Raw genomic sequence first — 26554 nt, 5'->3', positions numbered from 1 at the left:
AAGATCTCTTTCTTGATCCATCACAGCAAGCTCAATACCCATCAGCTGATAAAAAAAGTTTTGCCCCAACATTTTCTTAGATTGAAATGCATGTACCATTTTGCCACCCCATTCTCCCAGTCTGGAGAGATCCTTCTGGAGCTCTTCACAAACCCTTCATGTCATCTGCAAACTTGGTTACCTCGCTCCTTATCCCTGTCCCCAGTTCATTGATGAAAAGCACCGGTCCCAATGGGGCACACTGCTCTTCACCTCTCTCCATTGTGAACATTGCTCATTAACACCTACTCTCCATTTCCTGGTTCTCTACCCATTCTCAATCCATAAGAGGACCTGCCCTCTTATCCCCTGACTAGAGTTAGCTCAGCAGCCTTTGGTGAGGGACCATATCAATCGTCTTTTCAAAATCCAGACAGACAATACCCCTGGGTTCACCCTCATCCACATGAGGCCTTGTCACAGAACTTTAAAAGGTTTGTTAAGCCAGACTTACCCTTACAGAACCCCATGCTATTTTCCCCTCAGCAAGGCTTGTTCTAGGTGTTTTATGATTTCATCTTTTATAAAGCTCTCCATCACCTTCCCTGAAACAGATGTTAGACTAACCAGCTGTAGTTTCCCTGGTCCCCCTCCTTCCCTTTTTAAAGATTGGCGTGAGATGTGTTATCCTCCAGTCCTCTAGCACTGTAGCTATTTTAAGGGGCAAGATGTATATTTTAGTTAGATCAGCAGCTTCGTTATTTGGTTCCTTAATAACCCTTTGGTCCACTCAGTATCTATCACTGACACACCTTCAGGTTTGTTTCCTCAAGTCTCACTGCCAACACAGACTGTGGTCCCCTTTTACTTCTCTGCCTTCTCCACACCTACTTCTCGCTCTCCTCCTGCTCCTCCTCCTTTTATTATTATTATTATTATTATTATTATTATTATTATTATTATTATTATTATTATTATTATTATTATTATTATTATTATTATTATTATTATTATTATTATTATTATTATTATTATTATTTATTTATTTATTTATTTATTTATTTATTTATTTATTTATTTATTTATTTAATTTAATTTATATCCCGCCTATCTAGTCGTGGTGGACTACTCTAGGCGGCCACCCACCCACCCTTCTCAGACCTTCCCATTTTCCTGCAGTACTTTATCTGTATGTTCAGGCATTTATGGGGTCTATGCTAGTTGAGAAGTGTGATGAACCGGAAGAAAGGAGGTGTATTTTCCCTTTTTCCGTTTCTAGGGTCTCCAAGCACTTGGAGGTGGAAGGCACGAGGGGTCTAAGGTGGAAGGGAGGAGACCTGGGGGTGGATAGATTCTGATGGTTTGCAATACCCTGATAAGTCCCCTCCCCTGCTATGTAAGTCTAATGCAACTGGCCTTCTTGTGGTCACTTGGAGGGAGAAAGGGAAGTGGGAATGGGGAAAAGCATCTGGGTGTCAAAATAAACCAGAGGATAAATATGGGGAAATCAAGACTCCAAACAATGCAGACCTGCCTGGCTGAGAGGGTTCTGTGATGCAGGTGACCTTGCAAAAGTCGGCAGGACCTGAGCAGATTATTTGCAGAGGTGATACAAGGACAAGAAGAGGAAAGAAAGTTTCTTTTTCTAAACTACACATGCAGGCAAGTAGAAGGGTAGACTGCGGAGCCTCTCTTGTGTGGGGAAAATACAGGGGTCTCCAAACAATGGACTTCTCTTCCCCCCAACATGCCTTTTAATCCAGCCTGGTCTGGTATGCTGGGGATCCGTGGCTGTGAAAGGGCAGTCTCACCACCAGATGGGTCAGATGAGGCAAAAGGAGACCACAAGGGCCAGAGGGGAGAGAAGGAAGCGCAGGAATTGCAAGGTGGCCCATCCAAAGCGATCACTCTTGGGCCACTCCAGCAGCTCCCTCCCAGCAACCGTGCATCCTCATCGGGAGCATGTGCCGGTGTGCCTCACCTGCTCTTCTGCTCCGTTGCAATCTTCCATCACTGAGGCAACAACCCGCTGTGTCTCCTCCCAGCCCTGCCTAGAAATCACAAGCCAATCACCAGCTGCTTTGCCACGGGACCCACCCAAGGGCAGAAACGCTGAAGACAACAGAGAGGATAAAGCTCTCTCTCTCTCTCTCTGTTTTTAATTTCAGCCCTTGAAACTGTAAAATATTGTAGATGATATGCTCTTCATACTGAAATGTTTGGAGATCCCTCTTAGAACATAGATGAGGAGAAACAAAGGCTGCTTCTTTATCCGGTGTGACTGCCTTGGACCTCGGGATCCTAGGAGCACCATCTGGAATGTAACAAAGGAATTTTTGAGCCAGGAACCCCAAAGAGAAGACAGAATAACAGAGGTTCTAGGCTGGTTACCAGATGTGAAGGAGAGCAATGGAGGTTGGCAGGATTCTCTGGCTGAAGCTTGGATTCTGAGGTGCCAAGACCATGATTTTGGCTCAGAACTAAAATCAGCATAAAAAGGACCTGGCAGGGATCTGCAGGAAGAGGGTTCAGGCACAGATAGATGGAGAAAGAAGAGTGAGGCCAGAACCTTCACCCAGAAGAACGGGGCTACCGCATATCTGCATTTTAACTACAGTGGTGCCTCACATAACGAGCGCCCCGTTTAATGACGAATCCGCATAGCGATGCGGATTTTGCGATCGCAAAAGCGATCTCATTGTAATGTTTAAATAGGGAAAACATCGCATTGCGATGATCGGTAAGCGTTTCGCTTACCGATCTTCACATTGCGATGTTTTAAAACAGCTGATTGGTGGTTCCAAAATGGCTGCTGGGTCAACAAAATGGCTGCCCGCAGCGTTTTCGCGCCAATTCCTCGCTTATCGAGGCAGCGAAAATGGCGGCCAGATGGAGGATTTCTGCATAGCAGTGAGTTTTTGCCCCATAGGAACACATTAAACAGGGTTTAATGCATTCCTATGGGGTTTTTTGTTCCGTATAGCGACATTTCCGGATAGCGACAATTTATCCAGAACGGATTATCGTCGCTATGCGGGGCACCACTGTAGTTTTTACTATTCTGACTAAAGTGACCTTGGTGAATCCTGTGTCCTGATCATTATCTCCCCAATTGGGGAATTGTTGGCAAAGGAGTTGGACTTCACGAAGACCCCAGGGGAGTAAAAATGGGAGGAAACCCATGAGGGAATGTTATCCAAGAGATGAAGAGCCATCTGCTCTCCCTACATGCAAGCAGGAAGGTTATCTCATTATGTAAGATGTCTCTTTCTTCATTGTTCTTAGATTTAAATATTATCTTTTATTGATGATAAGCCATGCTGGCAATTATTTTTATTATTGTTACCCAAAAACACCAGGCACAGTTAAAATTATAAAAACATAAAACTGGTCAAGTTTAGGCTATTAGCTTTTTCTCTCCTCTGCAAGGGTGGGGGATCTATTAAGACGATCTGCTCTCAGAGACTAATGGATCCGGATGGTTTCCTGAATGCTGTGTCTGATATAGTTGGCGCTCCTGTCAAAGCTCAGGTCACCCTCTGGAACAGGGCAGCGATGGCAAACCTATGGCATGCGTGCCACAGCTGGCACACAGAGCCCTTTCTGTGGGCATGCGAGCCATAAGTTGCCATCGAGAAATACCCATCCTCCAGTCAAGGATTTTGGCATTCCCTTCTGCTGGCGCATTGGTTCAGCTGAAGGGTGCAATGGCAGCCATTACTGGTGTAGCCCGATGGGGGATTGGAGGATCGGTAAATATTTGTCTGTTAATATCGCCCCGGGAGGGGGACACAAACATTTAACCCTTACAGTGCAGGGCAGTTGTTTTTAAATAATTTGTTTTTGTATTGCAGTTTGGGCACTTGAGCTCAAAAAGGTTTGCCATCACTGGAAAAGGGAAATGACTTGGGTGGTTGGCATGATTGCGCCTATGCGCCCTCTCCCTGCACACAGAGCCCAGACAGCTCCTTGGTATACATCTGAACTGTTTTGAATCTTTTTTTTTTTGCGTTACTGTTGTTTACATTTTTTTACTATGTTTGGTTCGTTTCAGTGTTTCTGTATTTACTGTTTTTAGTTTTAGATACTGTCTTTTAGTGAAGTAAGCTCCCTCAGGTCCTTTTTAAGAAGAAAGGCAGTGTACAAAAATATTTTAATTACATTCATTCATTCATACATCCAGAATTACAGACCTTCCTTCTCACAGACCCAGACCAGCAATCCAGAGATGATGTCCTTTTACCCTTATCTTTCTGCTGATTCCTCCTGGTGATTCTCTTGATTTACCCATTGCCCAAGCTGTAGTGTTGAAAATAAGGAAGAAATAAATAAAAACTAAAGTACAGATATATAACAGATGCATTCCATCACACCAGGATTTCTCCTTCTTTAGGTGAAGACACCTCCTTAGAAGGCCATTGTACAGACTGTTTTAATAACTCACAGAAGGGCTTCTCGTAGTGGATGGACCATGGAGCAGCTCCTCATGTGAGGTGTGATCGAGGGTCAGCAGAGAAAGGCTCCCACTTTCTGCAACCCTCAGCTGCCAACCTTAGATCTGAAGCCAGAATCTACCTGGATGCTTTGATCTTCTTTGTCTCCACAGCCAGATCGATGCTCGAGGGAAGAAGGAGCCAATCCCGCTGAAGAACCCTTGGAGGGAACCTGCCTTTTCTGACTTTCCTCTTGACTCTACTTCAAAGCCTTGAGGACTCCGAAGGAAAGCAGAGCCACAGCTGCTTTGACTCCCCCAAAAGCAAGGATCTTTCCAGCTCTCCCATTCAAGCATAAAACAATGTCTTCTTGTTCTTGTGATCCGATCCTGCTTCGTAGCAGCAGTTGGATAACTCCGTAGGCTAGATCTCTGGCTGTGGAGCCAGAAGTTGAGGGTTTGATTCCCCACTGCCTCTTTAACAAGGGCTTGACTTAATGGGGGTGGGGCCTAGGGGTGGGACTTCCTGCTTTAAAAGAGTGTGTTTCAGGACCCTGGACCCTTTTACCTAGGAAGCTGGGCTGAGGGCGAAGGCCAGGTCTGTTTGCCTGGATGCCTTGCTGAGTTTTTTTTTTCCTGGGCTTTCTTTTTGTCTCCTGAGCACATGGCCTGGGGGTGGGGCCTAGGGGTGGGACTTCCTGCTTTAAAATAGTGTGTTTCAGGACCGCGCGCCGTTAAAATTCTCAAATTTTGTATCTGGCCTTAATATGGTAAATAGGAAAGCCAATGAAATTTGCATAAGCCGGGTAGTCAGGAAAGTTTTAAGGATCAGATCATACTTTTGCACTATTAAAGAGCAGGCCGGGTAGGTGGGACTCGTCAGCCATGGAAGGCAGCCCATCTAGGAGAAGGAAAACTCCAATTTCAAACCTCCACTGCCTTGTGGCTATATCCACTCATGGAAAAGGCTTCAGGAGTTAACCTCGAGGCAAAATCCGGAGCTGGAGTCCCAAAGGCAGCATGTGTCGTTCTGCCAACTCCTGCGACATTGCTGGAACCAGTTGTATTGGCTCTTGCCTTTCCATTGGACCATTTCAGCAATGTGGAGAGGGGGGATCTGCTGCTTGGGTAACAGCCTATCCTCCATATTACCTTACCCGGGCTTCATGCTCTGGAGAGGACACTCCTCGATTCAGAGCATGTTACCATAGTCTCTCGAGACTGAAGGATGCCTATGCTGACTTAATGATATGTAACATCCCTTCTTGCTGTGCCGTTCTAAAATGATGATCGTTTTGGTTCAGAATTAGGAAAAGGGGAGGCAAATATAAGGCATCTTTTTTTTCCACCTAAGTCCTAAGCATCACAGTCTGTTGTGAAGGAGAGTTGGGGTGTGTGCGTTTGTGCAGAGTGTGCATGGCTCAGGAGGAGAGTGGAACTCAAGGGCTGTAAGGACACCTCCTGGGTTGTCGCAGCTGCTGTCATAGTTACTGGAGTATCGCAAACCAAGTCCCAGACCTGAAACAGCGACAAATATCTTTGGGTAAGACGAAGTACATGTATATAAATGCAACAAGCTTAATTTGCCCAAATGGGGGCACTCAGCCAATTGGGAGGGTTTCCAACGAGGTTGAATATAGTTTGCATGAAGGAGTTTTAGTAGAAGCCTGCATGAGGGGGAAGAAAGGGGGGAACCCTTAATGCTAGCTGGGGTGACCTCTGCTCAAAAGAGAACATTAACACGTAAAGGTGTTTTTCTTTTGTTTCTGACTTTGGGGAACCCTGAGAATTCAAAACCTCCAGAAGTTCTGTTGTGAACAGCCCAGTTCAGATCCTGGAAAAGCAAGATAGGGGATTCCTTTTTTTGAGCCAATTTCTCTCATGCTCAGCCCTCCTCTTTTCTTACAGATTTCCCCTTTCCACTCTCCCCAGGGAGTTTTCCCTTCTGTGATGTCTCCAAGCGATGAAAAGGCCAAAAGGACCAAGAACCCTCCCCTTCTCCCACATCTAATTTATCATTTGAACTGAATGGATGCTGAGAGATGATGCCTGCAGGAAGATGGGCAGACAGACCTTTGGGGTCTAAGCCATCTCCCCATTCCCTACTCAGGACATTGCCCCATAAAATGAGTGTATGTGCATGCTTATTTTCTGTGATTGATATCTAACATGTTCTAGAGATTTGGAGTTCTGTGGGTATGGAAAATTCTCAAAGTCTGTCTTTAATTTTTCTTCTAATAATTGATCATTTTCTCATATATATATATTTTCTGCCTCTAACTCAGCCTGGCTCATGTCTGGCCAAACTCCTGAGTGAAAAATTTTAGTTCAGTCTCTTCAACCATTTTCCGCTTCTCAGCTTTAGCACCCATCTAACTTTCTGTTGTCTACTTAGAATCATAGAAAAGTGAAGTTGGAAGGGGCCTACAAACCATCATATACAACCCCCTGCTCAATGCTTATCATATTATAGTGCAAGTATGTGATTCACCCATTGTTTGGTCAAAATCCAGTTGTGTAGCTAGACCTGCATAACCTGGACTTCTGCAAGCTGTTTTGAAAGTTGAATTAAACTAAAATTGTATCCAGGATGTACGTCCATGGCCACAGTTGCAAATTTACTTAGGTAGTTGGTGTGCAGTTTTTGGGTGGATTGCTGAGCAAAATTTGTACAGTTTATAAATATTGTCCTACTTATTTTTTAAATAATAAATGTTCTATCAAATGTCTATCCAAACCTCAAAAATCTATTGAGATTCTCTGTAATATTGTTCCTTTGATATAAAAAAATATTGCAACACTTTCCTTTACTCAATAGCTTCCAACTTTATATATTTCAACATTAGCACTTTCTACAGTTTAGAAGAAAACAGTTACACTTTTCATGTTTAATAAGGATCAGTATTATTGTAGATCTTTCCACGTTCCATGCAGCTTATAAGGTGAATTCTGCTAATGAAGAGCTTCTAGTTTCTCTCCCATGTGAGTTTTTTGATGTGAACTAAGGTGACTGCTCTGAATGAAGCTCTTTCCACACTCCATGCATTTATAAGGTTTCTCTTCAGTGTGTGTTCTTTCATGTACACTAAGCTGAGTGCTCTGAATGAAGCTCTTTCCACATTCCAGGCATTTATAAGGTCTCTCTCCTGTGTGTGTTCTTCGATGTGAACTAAGGTGACTGCTCTGTCTGAAGCTCTTTCCACATTTCATGCATTTATAAGGTTTATCTCCAGTGTGGGTTCTTTGATGTACACGTAGGCTCCTGCTGTGACTGAAGCATTTCCCACATTCCAGGCATTCACATGGTTTCTCCCCTGTGTGAGTTCTTTGATGTAAACTTAGGCTACTTTTGTGCCTGAAGCTCTTCCCACATTCCATGCATTCATATGGTTTCTCCCCTGTGTGTGTTCTTTGATGTGTACCGAGAGAACTGGTGTCACTAAAGCTCTTCCCACATTCCATGCATTTATATGGTTTCTCCCCTGTGTGCGTTCTTTGATGTAATTTTAGGTTCTGCTTGTGCCTGAAGCTCTTCCCACATTCCAAGCATTCATATGGTTTCTCCCCTGTGTGCGTTCTTTGATGACTACTGAGGCTATTGCCGTAACTAAAGCTTTTTCCACATTCCATGCATTTATATGGTTTTTCCCCTGTGTGCGTTCTCTGATGTAAATGAAAGCTATACCTACAAGTGAAGCTCTTTCCACATTCCATGCATTCATATGGTTTTTCCCCTGTGTGCGTTCTTTGATGTCTACGGAGATGACTGCTTTCACCAAAGCTTTTTCCACATTCCGTGCATTCATACAGTTTCTCCCCTGTGTGCGTATTTTGATGTATACGGAGAAGACTGCTTTCATCAAAGCTCTTTTCACATTCCGTGCACTGATATGGTTTCTCCCCTGTGTGAGTTCTCTGATGTAAACTAAGGCTATTTTTCTGCTTGAAGCTCTTTCCACATTCCTTGCATTCATAGGGTTTCTCCCCTGTATGAGTTTTTTGATGTGAACGAAGGCTGCCACTTTGACAGAAGCTTTTTCCACATTCTGCACATTTATATGGTTTTTCTCCACTGTGAGTTCTTTGATGTAAACTTAGGCTATTTTTCTGCCCGAAGCTCTTCCCACATTCCAGGCATTCATATGGCTTCTCCCCTGTGTGAGTTCTTTGATGCAAACGTAGGGTATTGCTGTGCCTGAAACTCTTTCCACATTCCAGGCATTTATATGCTTTCTCCCCTGTATGAATACGTTGATGTAAAGTTAAGTTACCACTCCGATTAAAGCTCAATCCACATTCCATGCATTTATATGGTTTTTCTCCGGTGTGAGTTCTGTTATGTAAATTAAAGCTACTGCTGTCACGGAAGCTCATTTCACATTCCATGCAATCATATGGTTTTTCCCCCGTGTGAATTCTTTCATGCGAACGTAGGGAATTCCTCTGACTGAAACTCTTCCCACATTCCAGGCATTCATAGGGTTTTTCCCCTGTGTGAGTTCTTTGATGCAGACGTAGGGTACCGCTGTGCCTGAAACTCTTTCCACATTCCAGGCATTTATATGGTTTCTCCCCTGTGTGAATTCTTTTATGTAAACTAAGAGTATAGCTTTGTTGGAAGCTCTTCCCACATTCTAGGCATTCATATGGTCGCTCCCCTGTGTGAGTTCTTTGATGTTTACTTAGATACTTCCTTTGCTTGAAGCTCTTTTCACACTGCATACAGTTAAACAGTTTCTCCCCTCTGAGGGGTTTTACATGTGAAATACATTTATTTTTCAAAGGGACACTTTTTCCATGAATTGACATGGTTTTTGCTTTCAGTAGACTCTGCACTATCTGAGTACTCTTCCAAGTTTTTCCGCCAATGGAATAATTTTGCGTTCCTTTTTCCTAATAGTACATTTGGATTGTCAAGATTTATAAATATAAATTTATATACGGAGACAACTTTGTTTTTCTTATTGTCTACGTGGGTTTTGCCTTTTTCCTCCTTATGGGTATCAAATTTTCTCCTTTTCTGCTTCTCAATTGTTTCTTATCAGGATCAGAAGGTGTGGTTCCATTGATTTCTGGTTGTCCAGTTTGTGACCTGATGGAGGAAAAAAAGAGAAGAAGCAGTAAAACTCGACTTACGGAATTAATCCGTATTGGAAGGGTGGCCAGGGGTCGAAATTTCCGTAGGTTGAGGCACCATTTCCCATTGGAATGCACTAAAAATGGATTAATCAGTTCCGGCCCAAGAAAAGAATACCTCCCAAAAAATAAAAATCTGCAAGGCCCTGAGGGGCTGCAAAAAACAAAACACAAACAAAACCCCACCAGCCCAATCCCACCCTGCAAAAGCCACCCAAAAGAGTAAAAAAGTTAAAAGCAGCACACTACCTTCCTTGCTTCTTCCCGGCCCTGGCTCCACTGCCGCTGTGACTGCCGGCGCCTGGAGGCTTGAGGTGGCCGGGTGCTTCGGCCACTCACCCCTGGCCGCGGCAGAGGCAGCGCTCACCCAGTGCTGTGAAGCTTGAGCTGGCTGGGTGCGTTAGCTGCTCGCCGCCTGGCTCATTTCCTGCTTGCTCCGTGCCACTCTCCATGGGCCCATGGCAGGAAATTCAAATGGCAGAGGAAGGCAAGCCAGGAGGCAAGCGGCCGAAGCACCCAGCCAGCTCAACCCTCCTGGCACTGGGTCACTCCCCCCACCTCCTTTTCCCTAACTGCTGGGGCAAAAGAGCTACAGTACAAAGCAGCACCTTCGCCACCAGCAGTTAGTGATTTTAAATTTCCCACCCTTTCCCCCTGCCTTTTTCTGGTCTGTACGTCGAAGCTCCGGCTGCAAGTCGAAGTGAGAATTTGCGGGCGGAGCAGTCTGTAACTCAAAAAGTCCGCAGGTGGGGACGTGCGTAGGTCGAGGTACCACTCGGCTCAGCATCTGAAATGTATCTCTTCTGATTTGCAAGAACGAGAGAGTGAGTGTTGGACAGACAAGAAATATTTCTGTCTCTCAAAAAGGTTCAGAGAGTGCGGACATGGTATAACAGTAGTTTTCAATATTTTCCTGACCACGGACCGGTTGAGGGGGGCATGGCATGCTCAAAGGGGGTGTGGCGTGCTCACACAGGATCATGGCATGCTCACGGAGGGGCACTTGCAGGGGGGCAGAAAATCTGCGTCCACAGCCCAGTCCTGCCTTGGCCATGGACTGGTGCCGGGTCACGGACCAGGGGTTGGGGATCCCTGTTGTATAAGAAGAAGCCTCTGAGGGGGAGGGAACAGAAGCTTCCCAATGCAATCTTATGAAAATGGAAAAACGGATGGCTGAGTTGACACAACATGTGAGAGATCTTGCCAAGGATTTACCTTTCCAGATAGCCAGAAAGCTCTCTGAAGTGGTTCAGGAGCTTCGGGAAGTTAAAAAAGATAGTGAAGAAATTAAAGAAGAAGCTAAAGAAATCAAAGCAGATATGAACACGATTACCAAAAAATGGAACAAGATGAAGGTCATGTGAAACAAATTGAAATTAAATTAGATGCACAACAACAACAAATAAAGAAAATGCAGAAGAAATTGATTTATCTGGAGGATAATTTTAGATGCTTGAATATATTTAAAAAAATGAATTTTGGGCTATAAAGGGGAGATGACCTTAAACAGGAGGTTACGTCTTGGATCAATGAAGTAATGAATTGCCAGCACGTGGTTACAGAGGATATGAGAAAATTTACTTTGTGGGGAACCCAAGAAATAAAGGCCCTACACCAATAATGACTTTTTTCAATTCTAGCGAACAGCCCTGCCCTCACCTGTCCATCACAGTGGAACAGTGAAGAAGGAGCCAATGAGTGGACGGAAGGTGGAGCCAAGTGGGAAGGGGGCTGGATATAAAGGCTGGTGGATGCAGTCTGAGAGAGATTCTGTGAGTGAGACACAGTGTGAAACTTCAAAATGAACTTAGAGTGAGATCTGTAAGACTGATGAATGGTACAGAGAGTTAATAGAGATTTGAAGTTAAAGTAGAACTGATTCAAATATAAGTGATTAGCAACCTGTGATTTACTTATCGAATGTTAATTATATGTTAACTTCCCTGATCTAATAAATGAGTTAAATTTTAAAAGCATACATGTCTCCTTGATTGAATGGTATTGAGGCAGCAATACTGGTGGCAGCAAAGAAAGAAGAAGGGTGAGAACCTCGTGAAGGCCTGGGGGAATAAAGGCTTCAGAGGAGATCGCCACATCAACTGTTTAAAAAAGAGAGAAACTCCTTAAAGTGATAAAAGAAAAACCTGAGCTGCTGATATACAGAGGCAACCGGATCCAAATTTGTCAAGATTTAAGCTATGAATCTATTATGTGGAAGAAAAAGATGAAGCCAGTCACGTCAATTTTGATAATGGATTGAAATACAACTGGGGGCATGCAAATTTCCTTAAAGTTTGGGGGGTAGGAAGAATTCTTTTTAGATTTTTTTCTCTGGAAGAACGAAAGGATCTGTTAGCTGAGTGGGGGTTGCTGCAAGAAGATCAAATGGTGGACATCCTGAGTGCCTAGGAAAAAATCACTGAGGAGAGAGGAGGAGCTGGCGGCCTAATCTGAGCTGAATTAATGAGGGTGAAAGAGGAGAGTGAAAAATGTTCTGAAGCTCAACATCAAAAAAAAAACCAAGATCATGGCCACTGGTCCCATCACCTCATGGAAAATAGAAGGGGAAGATATGGAGGCAGTGACAGATTTTACTTGCTTGGGCTCCATGATCACTGCAGATGGGGACAGCAGCCATGAAATTAAAAGACACCTGTTTCTTGGGAGGAGAGCGATGACAAACCTCAACAGCATCTTAAAAAGCAGAGACGTCACCTTGCTGACAAAAGTCAGAATAGTCAAAGCTATGGTTTTTCCAGTAGTGATGTACGGAAGTGGGAGCTGGACCATAAATAAGGCTGCCCGCTGAAGAATTGATGCTTTTGAATTGTGGTGCTTGAGGAGACTCTTGAGAATCCCCTGGACTGCAAGGCGAACAAAGCTATCCATTTTGAAGGAAATCAACCCTGAGTGCTCAATGGAAGGACAGATCCTGAAGCTGAGGCTCCAATACTTTGGGCATCTCATGAGAAGAGAAGACTCCCTGGAAAAAACCCTGATGTTGGGAAAGTGTGGAGGCAAGAGGAGAAGCAGACGACAGAGGATGAGATGGTTGAACAGTGTCTGTGAAGCGATCATCATGAATTTGATCAAACTCCAGGAGGCAGTGGAAGACAGGAGGGCCTGGCGTGCTCTGGTCTATGGAGTCACGAAGAGTCGGACATCACTTAACAACTAAACAACAAGAAAAGAATGGGAAGGCACCTGGAGAGGATAGAATAGTTTGAGAAGTTTATAAGGCAGCACCAAATTGGTGGGCCTCTTTTCTTGCAGCCTTATTTAGTGAAATCAATGATAATGGGCACTTTCCACCACAATGGACCATTAACACAGTAGTTCCCATATTTAAAAAAGGAGATCTATGCAACCCACTCAACTATATCCCCATTAGCCTGTTGGACATGTCATCAAAAATCTATAGTAATTATTTGCTTAAAAAATTAAATTACTGGCTTGAGTCTAGCAAGATACTGTAATAGCAGAACAAGCAGGCTTCTGATACAATCACTTGACAGTGGACCACTGTTTTGTTTTATCCCACTTATACACCATGTGTGTCAAATGGAAACATAGATTTTATATGCAGCCATTATCGACTTCTCTGCAGTTTTTGACTCTGTTAGCAGGCAATGTCTTTGGGATAAATTAAGCAAAAGCTCTATAGATAAAAGACTGCTAATGTCTGTTTGTTTATTTATTCATTTATTTTATATCCCGCCTATCTGGTCAATTACGAGCACTCTAGGCGGCTTACAACATAAAATACTCAGATAAATACAAAAAGGATTATTACATAATAAACAAATTCAACAAGATGGAAGGCGAACAGTAAGAGACGAGAGGAAAGGAAAACATCAGGGATTAACTGGAGGGAAGGCCTGCTGAAACATCCACGTTTTTAGTTGATTTTTTTTTAAATACAAGACCTTCACTCTGACTCTAAGATCCATATCAGAATGGATCAATCTGGTTCACTATCTAATCCAATACCAACTACATGTGGTGTACATCAAGGATGTCTGTTAGCACCAGCACTGTTCAACGTTTACATTAACTCACTAATAACTGAGTTAAGCCACAATGACAATTATGTGCCCCCTAAGCTGGGCACTAAGAAACTGTCAATACTCATGTATGCTGATGATATCATTCTTCTACCACAAACACAACAAGGGTTAAGGTCACTACTGGAAGCTTTTAATCATTTGGCAACTCAAGAAAATCTTAAAAATATTTACAAAAATATTAAAATATTAGTATTCTCTAATAGATTTTTTTTAAAAAAAACATTCTTGGCAAATTGATGGACATTCTGTAGCTCAAGTTAAATCCTTCAAATATCAAAGCCTAAATTTTTCTTCGTCTGGCTCCGTAATGAAAATATCAAACTGCCACTAACACAGTCAACTCCCTGCTATGGTTTTACTGGAGAAGCACTGGCAGACAGATCCCTCCTGCCCTAAAAGTTTTTGAGGTTAAATAATCTCGCAGATTCAATTTTATATTAGGATTAGGCATCCTTCAGTCTCAAGAGACAATGGTAACGTACTCAGTATGGGGGACTTGGAACAGCTGAGAAGGCCAATTTAAGAGTGACAGTCCCTTCCACACTGAAGACAAATACAATATGTCCCCTGTCCCGCTCCCTGATTTTGCTGCTTTCGAGACTGCCTCTTTGCCTCGGCCTGCTGGACAAGGGTCTCTTCAAATTGGGAGGGGCTGTGATGCACCGACTGCCTCCAGGCTGAACGCTCAGATGTCAAGGTTTCCCATCTTTTGAGGTCCATTCCTTAGGCCTTCAGATCCCGCTTGCAGATATCCTTGTATCACAACTGTGGTCTCCCTCTGGGGCGATTTCCTGCACAAATTCTCCATACAGGAGATCTTTTGAAATCTGACCATCAGCCATTCTTACGACGTGCCCAAGCCAACGTAGACGTAATGTATACATGGTAAAAATTCCAGCTCATTCTAGGACTACTCTATTGGAACTTTGTCCTGCCAGGTGATACCAAAAATGCACCGAAGACAATGCATATGGAAGGTGTTCAGCTTCCTCTCCTGCCGTGCACAAAGGGTCCAGGACTCACTGCAGTGCAGGAGTGTGCTCAGGACACAGGCTCTACAGACCTGGATCTTAGTATATGCTGTCAGCTTCTTATTAAGCCATGCTCTCTTTGTGACTCTAGAGAACATATCTCTCAAATTCAACATGGTGCTGAAATATGCGGTCCAGATCAGAAATTATATTTAGACACACCCCAGAACAAATATCTATGGACTATTCTAGGCCTCCCTAATAGAATAGAGACCTCCATTCCCCAGTTGGAAGCTGGCCTCCAGTCGGTGAAGACCCTAGTACGTATACATGCAATTGAGTACTGGCTGAAATTGAAAAAGGGAATTGGCTCAGTATTAGTGCTGACAGCTTTTAGAGAGAACATGGTAGCTGCTTTGCCAGTGCATCTATCCAGCTTGACATCTAGGGAGAGAGTGTCCGAGTCTGTTGAGCCAAGGTACACAAAGTCATGAACAACCTCCAATTCTTGTGTGGAGATGGTAATAGAGGGAGGTGAGTCCATGCCCTTGTCCATGACTTGGGTTTTCTTCAGGTTGATTGTTAATCCAAAGTCTTGGCAGGCCTTGCTAAATGAGTGATGAGCTATTGGAGGTCTTCAGGAGAGTGGAACAACAGCTGCATAACTGGCGAAGAGGAAATTGCGCATGCATTTCAGCTAGACTTTGGTCTTCGCTTTCAGTCTAAAGAGATTAAAGAGCTTTCCATCTGATCTAGTCCGGAGATAGACACCTTCTGTTGCAGTTCCAAAGGCATGCTTCAGCATGACAGCAAAATGGTAAGTGAAACTTACCATGTATGTTGGGGGGGGGAGGTTATTTCACCCACTCCTTGGACATATCACCTTATGACGGTGCCTCCAGGACTTCACTTTTACAAACCAAAAATCTCTACAAGGAACAATGTTTTCTTGACACTATAAGGAACCAGCTGGGCTCACCCCACCACGAACACCAAGAACTACAAACTTGACTTCAGGCTACCCTGGAGTTCAAGACTCCAGCCTAGTGGACTGTCGTCCAGGCCATGCGGAAGAGGCAGACCGAGCACTCTAGGAAAGCTGTGGTGTCATACCTATAGGCTTGAAGTCCATCCCACTCGCTCATGGGTGATGACCAAACAGATATGGCACTCATTTACGTAGAGACACAGCCGTTTAGAGTGAAAGACTCAGAGTATCTACCTGAATTTTGCATATACTCTTTGGTTATCTTCCTGTTCTATCCAGATTAAAATCCAGGAACAGTTTTTTAAAAAATCTGTGAATTTTAAAGGAGACAGCAAAAAAAAAAAAAAAAAAGCCATAACTATAATGACAGAGGAAAGAACAACACACCTCTTAAGATGGATGAAAAATCAGGAAAGTCCAGCTCCTGGTCACATGGACAACAGAGCTACGTGGAAGTCAGTAGGCTAAAGTTGGTAGAAGCAAAGTGAATTGTAAAAATATGGGGGTTTTGTACCCACTTAGTCCTTTGAGAGAAAGAACAGGCAACATCACAATCATCTCACCATCCTCTCTGTCTCTCAGCAATGTGTCATGGAAGTTCTGGTGGTGGCTGCTCCCAAGGATCTTGATGTTACTGGGGGAAAATTAACTGACTTGCTTGTCTAAGTTTTGCAATGCATTGCATCTTACTAACCAAACCTCTGATCTAAAAGAAATAAATCTTTTTACCTGCCTTGCAAATGCCGAAGCGATTTTGAATTGGATTCTTCTCTTCTGGTCCAGAGAAAAACAAGGAGAAATGAGCTCCGTTCCACCCACTCCTTTACAGAGAGAGAGAGAGAGAAAAAAAAAGAAAAAAGGAATCAGTTTGGGGCCTTTTTGGATAAAGAACGTACGACTTACAATAAGTGCCCTTGTCTTTTTGTATACCTTGTGGGCTCCATCTCTCTCAGTCTCCTTCAGAGAGGAGGAAAAGGGGGAATGGAAAGGAACCAAGGAAAGGAACACCAGGGAGGTAGGGAGACAACAGGAGAAGGAAGGCGCATGTCACGGATTGTGAGAGATGAGCCTGATCAGGGAAGGGGTTAACAGCTGGGAACAAGACAACTACAGGCTCTGCTTCCGGTTCCCACAGGCAGGAAAAAGGAGGAGCAGACCAGGCGGCATTTCTCCCAAGCGGAAAACCCTTCTAGGTGAGCCAAGATGGTGTCTGGAGAATACTGTAAGTCAGACTTGGGAGACCTGACTTCCAACCTTTGCTCATGAGGGGAAGCTTCCTGGTGGGGGTGTCATTGGAGATCCCCTGAGCATCTCCCTTCTCTCAAAAAATTCCTCTTAGCATCCCTGAAAGTCAGAAGCAACTTCACAACACAGAACTACCCCCAGCAATCTCATCTAAATCGAATCAGGATATTTGAGGGTTGCAAATTTACCGACTGACTCTCCAGTCTCATATTGGAGAGGCACGGGATATAACGTTCACCCCTCAGTTCCCTGTTATGCCCCCCGATTGTCACCCACACACCTCGAACAGCTCTCTTTCCCTCTTTGCTGCCAATGGAGGTTTCCTCTCTCTCTCTTGCCACGGGGCCAAAAAGCAAAGCAAAGCAAAGCGTGAGGCTTATATACCGCCCCATAGTGCTTCTCTGGGTGGTTTTACAAGTTAATTATGCAGGCTACACATTCCCCCCCCCCCCAGCGAGCTGGGTACTCATTTTACCAACCTCGGAAGGATGGAAGGCTGAGTCAACCTTGAGCCGCTACCTGGGATTGACCCCCCCAGGTGGTGAGCACAGTTTTGGCCGCAGTACAGGAGTTTAACCACTGCGCCACGAGGCTCTCGGTTAACAGAAAGAAAGCCACCTCGTTCTGGACGGTGAAAGATGCCGACACATGGCCCATCCCGGCAGGCCTTCCTCTCCCTCCAAGCCCAGTGGGCCAAGAGGGAGGCCCCGTGCAGTGGGGTCAAGGAGCCAGGGTGGGCACGGCTCCTCTCTGTCTGCTGAGAGCTTCTCTTTTCGCTCTGAGCTCACCTTCCACCCTCAGGGGAGCTGGGAGAGATACAGACAATGGGGCCTCGCTGCCAGGGAGAGCGCAAATAATTTGAGGATGATTCAGTATGGAAGGGAAGCTTCAGGGCCCTTTGCTTTGCAAAGAGACCTGCAGCTGAAGGGAAACCCAGAAGCAAACGCTGGGGATGGAGATGCAAAAGGCAAAGATGATGCTGAGACCAGAGGCTCCATATGGGGTGCCAGACGATCCTCTCCCTGGGAAGATTTATCCCAAGCTCTGTTGAATAACGTTCCCTGAAGGGAAGCCCATCATCTTCTGGGGCCCTTTACTGCCTGCCTGCATTTCAGAAAAAACATTCTCATGTTCCGAAGGAACACAACAGGGAAGCTCCTAAGCCAAACAGGGAAGACGCTGTTGCAACATCTCCCCATCCTTTAAATTAGATGACAGACGGAACCCAAGTGGACCTAAAGACATGGGGATTTCGCACCCACAACCTCCTTTTTGAGTGTGGAGAAGAACAGGCCACCTCACACCCGTTTCAGTGTCCTTTCCATGCCTCCACATGTGCCAGGGAAGACTTATTGATTGGTTGACCAGGACATTTATTTCCTGCGATGCCCTCCCCCCCCCCCCCATCCATCATCCTAACACTACAAAGCGAGGCACAGAGAGCAGACGATGGGGGGGGGGCGGATCAAACCACTGACCTGAAAAATAATCACAGCATTAAAAGATGGTAAAAATAGCATTAAGCCTCCAAATAAGTTCTCTCAAGTTCTGGAGAAAAAGGGTATGAGGGCGGTGAGGGAAGCCGAGTTACTTTCTCATTCCTTTTTTTACCCCCACCGATGCCTACGGGCTTAAGGAGCCATGGGGAGGGGGGGGGTTTGCTGCCTCCAGGGGTGGGATCGGGACCCGAGACATCCCATCTCCCCCCCCCCCACCCCGATCGTCCCCTAATCAAAGAAGCAGAAGAAAAAGCTTGCCTTGGAAGGCGTTCCTCCAATGCAGACCAAGAGGGGGCTAATTTGCAATCCGGATTTCACGGAGAATCGCTCCCCCCCCTTGCATAAGCCTCGGAGTTTTTGTCTTTCTTTTTTGGAACCCCACCACCACTACATTTTGCACCCCAGAAGGACAGTCAGTGGAGAGAGAGAGAGAGAGAGAGAGAGAGAGAGAGAGAGAGAGAGAGAGAGAGAGAGAGAGAGAGAGAGAGAGAGAGAGAGAGAGAGAGAGAGAGAGTGTGTGTGTGTGTGTGTGTGTGTGTGTGTGTGTGTGTGTGTGTGTGTTGCCTGCCTCAGCCCCCTCCCTCCCAGCTGACCCCCCACTTCCTCTGCTGACTCCCTTTCTGGTAACCCCCCCTCTCTTTGTCCCCCCACCTTCCTCTTCCTCCTGCCAAGCCCAGCCCCCCTTTCCCACCCAGGGCGTTGCAGCCTTAAAACCCCTTTTCCCACTTTTGCAGAAGGGGGGGTCTGGACTTTGGGGGCACCTCGGGTGGGGGCGGAGAGCCCAGTTCCCTCCTCTCCTTCCTTTTTTCTGACAGCCAGTCAATGGATGGAAAGGAGAAGGCCCCTCCTCCTCTCTCACCTGCCGGGGGGGGGGGAGAATTTTGCCTTCCTTCTTTGAATTCCTCCCCCCCTCAAGGTTTTGCATTTCTCCCCCCATTGGCTCACCTCCTTGCAGGTCCTGAGGCGGGAAGCCCCCTGGAAGCGCGTTCTCCATGGACCATAGAGACGGGAGGGGACAGACGCGCCCCCTCACTGCTTCCGGTTCTGTCTCTTCCCCCCCCCCTTCACCTAGTGGATGTTTTCATGAATGAACAGAGGGGCGGGAGTGGGGGAATGAACTGCAGGAACAAAAAGGGGGATGGATCAGAGGAATAAGATTTCCCCCTCTCCCTGATCTTCTTTGAACAAATACATTCCCTGATATTTTCCAAAGGGAGGAGCTCCCCCACCACCTTCTTAGCTCTAGGTTCCCCCCCACCCCGCCTGTTGTCTTGCAAAAGGTGGAGAGGAAGAAAAGGGGAGGCGAATGAATGGGGCAGGAGAGAGGAAGGGAGAAGAGGGGAAAACACAGGCCTTTGGTGGGGGGGGGGGGAAGAGGGAGACCTCGTGGGGCTTCACTCTCATCCCTCTCAGCTTTGCTTCTGCCGGTGAAGCTGCCCCCCCCCCAAAAAAAAACATCCGTTTCTTGCTATAAACAGATGGGAAAATGAACCCTTTCTGGTTTGTCTGGAGGTGCCTTGGAAGGAAAGCCTCCCCCCTCCCTTTTGTTCTCCTCTCTTCTTTCTGGGCAGGTTTGCTTGGGAGCTAAACCTCTGGCTGGCTTCTCCACATTGAACTCTGTGTGATTCCTGGCCTGGGGTGGGGAGGGTTAAAGAACATAAAGGAAATGGCTGCTTCCTTCCGTGTTTCCATTCTTTGAAGAAAGTCCAGGGAGCAAGAGAAAGGAAGGAACCTTTCCTGCTTGAAGCCAGGGAGAGAAGGGTTAATGGATGTCATGGTATAGGTTATTAAGGCTAAAATGTGATTTATGAATGGGATTTGTAGTCATGGAATATTGTGGAAGGAATCCATATTGGTTCTGTGTAGCATGACTGTATGCTTCGAGAAGCTTTTGTCCTCGAGCTGGATGGAAAATTCCATGTAGCAGCCTTGGCCAGAGATGATAAGGAGCCAAGACACAACACCGACAGGAGGTACAACAACACTTGCACATCTCGTGGGAAATGGAGGTGTGGTGAGGAGAGACGGCCCTTTACACTGATTGCGGAAGAGTGATGAAGGAGGGTGGTTCCAGTAAGGAAGAAAAATGGAGAATGGAGTCATAGAGAGAGATTGATTTTTAGTACAGTATTGATTTTAGAATGGAGTTTTGAGTTCCAAATGCTAGTTTTTACTGTTATGCTAGGATGTAGTTCAGAGAAAGGATAGAAGAAGGGGGGGGGCTAGGCCTGTCCTGCTTTCTAAGCTATTTTTAGAGTTTTTTATTTTTGTAGCTGGAATTTGTTAAGATACTAACTGCAATCCTTTATGGAACTGTACTTGATGCTACGCTTTTGCAACAAACTTAGTATCTCTGAATACTTTATATTTCTAATAAAACAATACTTAAAATCCTAAGTTTGGTCTCTTGAACAGCAAATCTGCAGGCCTCATACTAAAGGGCCACAGAGGTGCTACCTGAGTCCTTTTTGCCTGAGTTTTGTTTGTCTTAGCAGACTCCAAAACTCATGATTTCTATCTTTGTTTTTCCTATTTTAATTGCTCATTAGAACAGACTTGTGGAAAGGGTAAGCTGTACTGCCTTGCTGGGTTACCGGACTCTGCTCAGCTGTTTTAGGAGTGCACTGACGCCGGACCCTCTCTGTTCGACCATCAAGTGATCTCTAAGGAGACCTTGGGGTTGACAATGGACAAGCCAGTCCTGAGGCAAAGGGGTGGCTTCATTGCATGGGCACCCTCGCTTTGGTCCGTGGGAGGAAAAGCAAGACTCACCGAGTGCCAGCGGCCCCAGATGAAGCAGGGCGGCCACCCCTGCGAGCCAAAAGCGAAGTGGGATTTTGAAGGGGCAGAGGACCTAGAGCCCAAATTGCTAAGATTTTGGAGTCTGAGTGGAACAGCACCCTTTCCTCGCGATCGGAGGACTTCCTGAAAGACGCATATGGGCGCAAGACGCCAGAGTGCTCGTTTGTGAGCTTTGAGCGCGATCCAATTACCAGTAGAATTATTATTTATTTATTATCATTTCTTTGATTTATATACCGCCTATCTGGCAGCCAGGGCCACTCTGGGCGGTTTACAACAAATGGAAATGGGATTTGAACCGGTTCTAGCAAGTTTAAATTCATTTCTTAAAAGGTGTCTACAAGATGTAAAAGGAAGCTTGATTCTCCCCGCGCACACTCATGTTTTTTACTTTTTAAACTCCTCTGCCAGGGGCCATTTGTTTTAACTATGAACCCAGATCTGTTGCATCTAAACACTGTCTACCGGATGTTGCTAAAGGCATCCAAATTCCAACTGCGGTTTCTTTCCCAAGAGGGCATTTGCCCCATGCTCAGGATTTCAATTTTTACTACAGAAATACATATCTGTATCAGCCTGCAAATGTCTTCTGTGAGCCGCAGTGGAGGCTGGACAGTATTCTTTCTTATAAACTCTTGATTTTTTTAAAATTATAAATATTAAAAAGCTGTGTACAAACTTCACAAGTTTTGTCAAATTTTTACCTCAATGTCATAGCTGTATCAATTGATACAGAAATGTTGGTGAAATTAAGTGGAAAGAATGGAGCTCTTGGAGAATAAAGAGGGGAAAGCTCTTCTCTCCTTCGTGTTCTCTGTCCACAACCTGAAATGTCTCCTGGATGTCTGACAGAGCCACTGACAGTTTTATTCTCCGTGATCTTTTGCATCAGGTGGTTTGTGAGAAATCAGGCAAGGAGGAGGGTTTGAACAAGTCACGAGGGGGTTTTCACACACATTCCACACCCGGAAAATCAAGCACAAACTATTATACTCTTTGCAGAGTTTTTTTTGGGGAGGGGAGCGGCAAGGCTGTGTACCCCTTGTTTCCAACTCAAAAACATAGGATGAACTTCTTCAGATCTTGTCACTGGATCCTACACCTATGCCCAGAGATCAGGCCCAAATCTATGGATTTGTCTCCTTTACTCTGAAATCGCCTCCATACTTCTACTTCTTTTTCTTGTACATTTCAAGACATCGACTAGCCTCCCACTCCCTCTCGAAAGGGCCCCCAAAATGACCTGTGCTCTGCATCAGAGGTGCTTGTGAAAGTGCATGTTCACACTCTGGTGTCCAAAGAGGTCAAGAGAAGGGTTTGTGTGTTGTTGTTTTTTGCTTTTACCTGATTTCCTCCAAAAAAGGCAAAATGAAGCAGTCTGGTCCTGAAGCAGGAATTTGAATTGGCCCATTGCCCAACGGCCCTAGCTAGGAATTCTCCAGCAAAACAGAAGAATAGCCCTTTTTTCCTATCAGCTGAGCATACATTTTGCAAAGTAGGGAAATGCACCAATGCAGAAACGACACCTGTTGAATCTCTACCCACAGCAACACCTATCGGGTCCCTCAGCCCTGCACATCGGAGGCTGGCCCGGTTCTAGAGCCAAGAACAAGCTTCACACTCCACAGGGAACGAGGCCGGCCGGAGCTCCTCTGGGTGTTTCCTTTGGCTCCAGTCTTGTGTCCCAGGGAAACCTCAGGCTGTAGAAAGGGAGAAGGGGGGCCTCCCCATTCCTGCCATTGGGGGCCTAAGGGTGGGGTGGCTTTTCCCTAACTTCTCATGGAGGCTCTTAAGGACACCACAGACATTGCCATGTGTGGCCTCATAGACATTTCCCCCCTTCCCAGTAAAAAAAACCAAAATGACAAAAATACTCATTTTTATATACTTTTTAAATTACGGAACAAAAAGAATCTGTGCTTGTAATTTGCCTTTAACAATGAAGAGTTGGCTTTAAATGTGGTTGTCAAACAGGTTGCTGAATTTCAAGGTAGTCGCAGAAATTCCAATTGCACAGGTAGGCAAACAGGATGAGGAAGAAAATCCCTTCTCGCCATGAATTTCCCAGGGGTCGCTAATGCTAACTCTATTTTTCTATGATTCTCCCTGCCCTGGGACAGGATAAACGACCTCAGGTGGCTTCCAGGAAATCATACATGGCTGGCTGGACGGCTCTTCTCCGGCGCTCCTTTCTTCTGCAGGCTTTCCTCACTGCCCAGCGTTCACATCCATACACAGTAACTGAGAAGACAAGCGTCCAGAGGATTTTGGCCTTCATCTCCAGCAACACGTACTCACACTTGGGGCTCTTTTCCAGTTCCTTCACAGCTGCCCTTCTGAGTCTCTGGCTTCTTTTGATTTCTGGGTTGTAGTGTGCAATATTTATTTATCATTTATTGTTTTATAAGCCACCTTTCTCCCTAAGGCGGTTCACAACAGTGAAAATCACACAATAAAAACAATTTAAAAATTCTGTAGAAAACTATATACTGAAAAACAATTAAACATTGGACAAGATTTAAGAACCATTTTGAAGACATTTTTAAAAAACCTTTAAAATATCTAATGATGACTGTTCTGAGAGATATGAAATATCTGAATAGTAATTACTGAAAGGAGTTAAATAAAATTGTTCAAAACAATTTTAAAACACATTTAAAAAGGCAGAAGGATAATTTTCCTTCTTAAAAACTTTTCCTCAGCAGCACTTCACATATTACTAGCCCATCTGAACAGTATTAGCATCTCAGTGGGGATGGAAGCCACATTCCACCCCACCAAAGAGAAAATCTTTTTCATTTTGTTTTCCTTCACTCAATATTAAACAGCAGAAAGTATTAAAGTCCCTTTAAATGAAGGCAAGGAGACCCATTTCCCTTTCTTTTTCTTTTCAAAGTTTCTGTGTCCAAATTCAGAAAGAATTTTTTTAATGTTCTATCAACTGATTTCTAACTTATCATAACCTTTTTTTAGTTGTTCATGTAGAAGTAGTTTCCTCTTCCAATCCTCTGGGGGGGGGGGCGCCCTGGGACTGTGCAGCTTGCCCAAAGCCACACAGGCTGCCTCTCCTTGCAGGAGGCAAGGAGACCCATTTTCCTTCATCTTTCTTCTCAATGTTTCTCTGCCCCCCCAGTATCTAACAAACAGCATCTAACAAATTCAGAAAGCATTTTTTTCTGATGTGCCGCAAGTCAATTCGAACTCATCCTGAACTTTTTTGAGGGTTGTTCAGGCAGAGACTACTCAGAAGTAGTTTCCCCTTCCGTTCCTCTGTGGGGCGCCCTGGGACTGTGCAGCTTGCCCAAGGCCACACAGGCTGCCTCTCCTCACAGGAAGCACAGTGGAGAATCGAACACCCAACCTCCGAAGTTGGATAGCTAACTTGCCTCCCTGCCGAGCAGGCCTCTCCCACATCGGAAGGTGCATAAAATGTTTCCAGCCAGGGAAAGAGGTGCTCGTGAGAGTGAGGAAGTGTCTTTGGAAGAACTGCTTCTGAACTGGACTGAAATAAGGTTCCAGTGATGGAGGACTCAGTGAATGCTGCTTTACAAGGGTCCTCCCTGTTGCTGGTGCCCTGCAGAGAGAGAGAGAGAAAGTCAAAATATCAGAACTGGAAGGGGGTCCCCAGAGAATATCCTGTGCAGTAAGAGGGGTCTTCTAAAACCTCCACCTCAGGTGCTCTTCTGTCTCTTCTCTGCATAAACATCGCCAGGGAAGAAAGACCCCGAAATTTCCCAGGCTAGGACAGCTGTCAAGGCGTCAAACTTTGCATCTATGGGTCTTCCATGTAACCCCATCTTCTCTCCTGGCGCTTCCCTCTGGAGCCCGGAAGTACATTTCACTCATCACCTGGTGTGAGAAAGAGATGAAGGAAAGAGAGATACTGGAGAGTGTGCCGTCCCCTTCTCCAGATATAACCACATACACAGAGTCAAAGGATGAGGGAAAAAATCAGAGGATAAGGAGAAAGAGAAGGAGGAGAAAGACAAAGGAACAAAGGGAACCAAAGAGGAAGCAGAGGTTTGCTTAGTAGAAGAGACAGAGGAAAGAAAAGGGGTGGAACTAGGGAAAAAGGGAAGAGAGGGGGTAAAAAAAAAAGGAGAGGAAAGATGAGTTAGAAGAATATAAGCGGATGAAAAAACTGTTAGAGGATTTTCCTAATTTAAGAACAGGAGAATTGTTTCCAATACAAGAGAAATTTCAGATAAAGAATACAGTGGTGCCCCGCATAGCAATGATAATCCGTGCAGCCAAAATCGTCGCTATACGGATTCGTTGCTATGCGAAATTAAAAAGCCCATGGGAATGCATTGAAACCCCTTCAATGCGTTCCTATGGGCTTAAAACTTACCTTTTAAGCAAAAATCCTCCATACGGCGGCCATTTTCCCGGTAAGCGAGGAATCCGTCCCTGTTTTACATGGTGGCCATTTTGGAACCGCCGATCAGCTGGGGGAAAACATCGTTATGCGAAAATCGGTAAGCAAAACAGCTTACCGATCATCACAAAGCGATTTCCCCATCTAAAACATCGTTATGCGATCGCAAAAGCGATCGCAAAAACATCATCGCTATGCGGATTCGTCGTTAAATGGGGTGCCCGTTATGCGAGGCACCACTGTATACCAAAACCAGTAGAATGGACTGTAATGGGGGATCCAAAGGAATACGAGTGATGGAAGAAAATATCTAAACTGGATTCCTATTTCAATCAACCTCTTCAGGAGGTTGTTGTTGTGGGAAGCAATCGTCTCTGCAAGCTGAAGGGTCAAGGGAGGTTTGGACCCGCTCCCTTTTGAATTGTGAAGAAAAGAATGTGAGACCGTTGTCTGACAGTTATGAGGAGAAGAAGGTTGGACCGATTTCCGTTAGTTATGAACCGTTAAAGAATTTAAACTTGTTAGAACCAGTGGAAATGGTTATAAATCCATTTGAAATTGTTAACAATAAAAATGTTGATTCCCCCCCCCCCCCCAGAAAATACATCTGTTATTTCTGCCTCAGAAGGGGAATGTGTCAAACCCAATCATACCTGGTATCATGGATCTATCCCTGTGGTGATTCAAAGAAACTGAAAACATCAAAAACAAAATTATAAACAGATTTATTTAGCATTTGGGATGATCCAGTGACAGTTTCTTTGAATGATGGGAGAGAAGCTGAGAGGCTCAAACATCAAAGGTTAGTCTTCAAAGGGGAGAGACAACCCCCTTTAAATTAGGGGGAATATAATAATTATAATCCAATACCATCAAGTAGGTTCTGACTTCCGATTCCTCAGAGAGATACCTAAACCACTCAGCTATTATAATCCACATGGCATTAGAAGCCTATTTTTTTTAAAAAATGTTGATGTGTAGATGAAAACTTAAGCAAGAGAAGAATGACCAGACTAGACGGCGCTCAGCTGCCTTCCAGTCCAGGAGAATTGAGCTT

General features: G+C 44.9%; 1 protein-coding gene and 1 long non-coding RNA gene across 6 annotated transcripts; one reads left to right on the top strand and one right to left on the bottom strand.

Annotated features, from left to right (window-relative positions):
• Nucleotides 1-1829: 1829 nt before the first annotated feature.
• LOC144587421 (uncharacterized) lies at nucleotides 1830-15344 on the top strand. Its single transcript, XR_013542577.1, has 2 exons — nucleotides 1830-6543; nucleotides 11188-15344. It is a non-coding gene; the product is annotated as an uncharacterized LOC144587421 (long non-coding RNA).
• On the bottom strand, nucleotides 7213-20698 carry LOC110070236 (uncharacterized). 5 transcript variants are annotated; one of them, XM_078387691.1, is made up of 3 exons: nucleotides 19263-20698; nucleotides 16303-16394; nucleotides 7213-9503 (listed from the first exon to the last, which is right to left on the bottom strand). In XM_078387691.1, the coding sequence occupies exon 3, from the start codon at nucleotides 9218-9220 to the stop codon at nucleotides 7364-7366; it is 1857 nt and encodes a 618-aa protein (XP_078243817.1). In that variant the 5' UTR covers nucleotides 9221-9503; nucleotides 16303-16394; nucleotides 19263-20698; the 3' UTR covers nucleotides 7213-7363. The 5 variants fall into 5 exon arrangements, with proteins under 5 accessions (XP_078243817.1, XP_078243819.1, XP_078243818.1 ...); XM_078387693.1 differs by having other exon boundaries at nucleotides 16307-16394; XM_078387692.1 differs by lacking the exon at nucleotides 19263-20698 and adding an exon at nucleotides 18576-18896.
• Between the last annotated feature and the right edge of the window lie 5856 nt (nucleotides 20699-26554).

This window comes from Pogona vitticeps, chromosome 2 (assembly GCF_051106095.1).
Source record: "Pogona vitticeps strain Pit_001003342236 chromosome 2, PviZW2.1, whole genome shotgun sequence".
Taxonomy (NCBI): domain Eukaryota; kingdom Metazoa; phylum Chordata; class Lepidosauria; order Squamata; family Agamidae; genus Pogona; species Pogona vitticeps.
The sequence above is the reverse complement of the archived record's forward strand: the minus strand, read 5'-3'. Positions and strand labels throughout refer to the sequence as shown.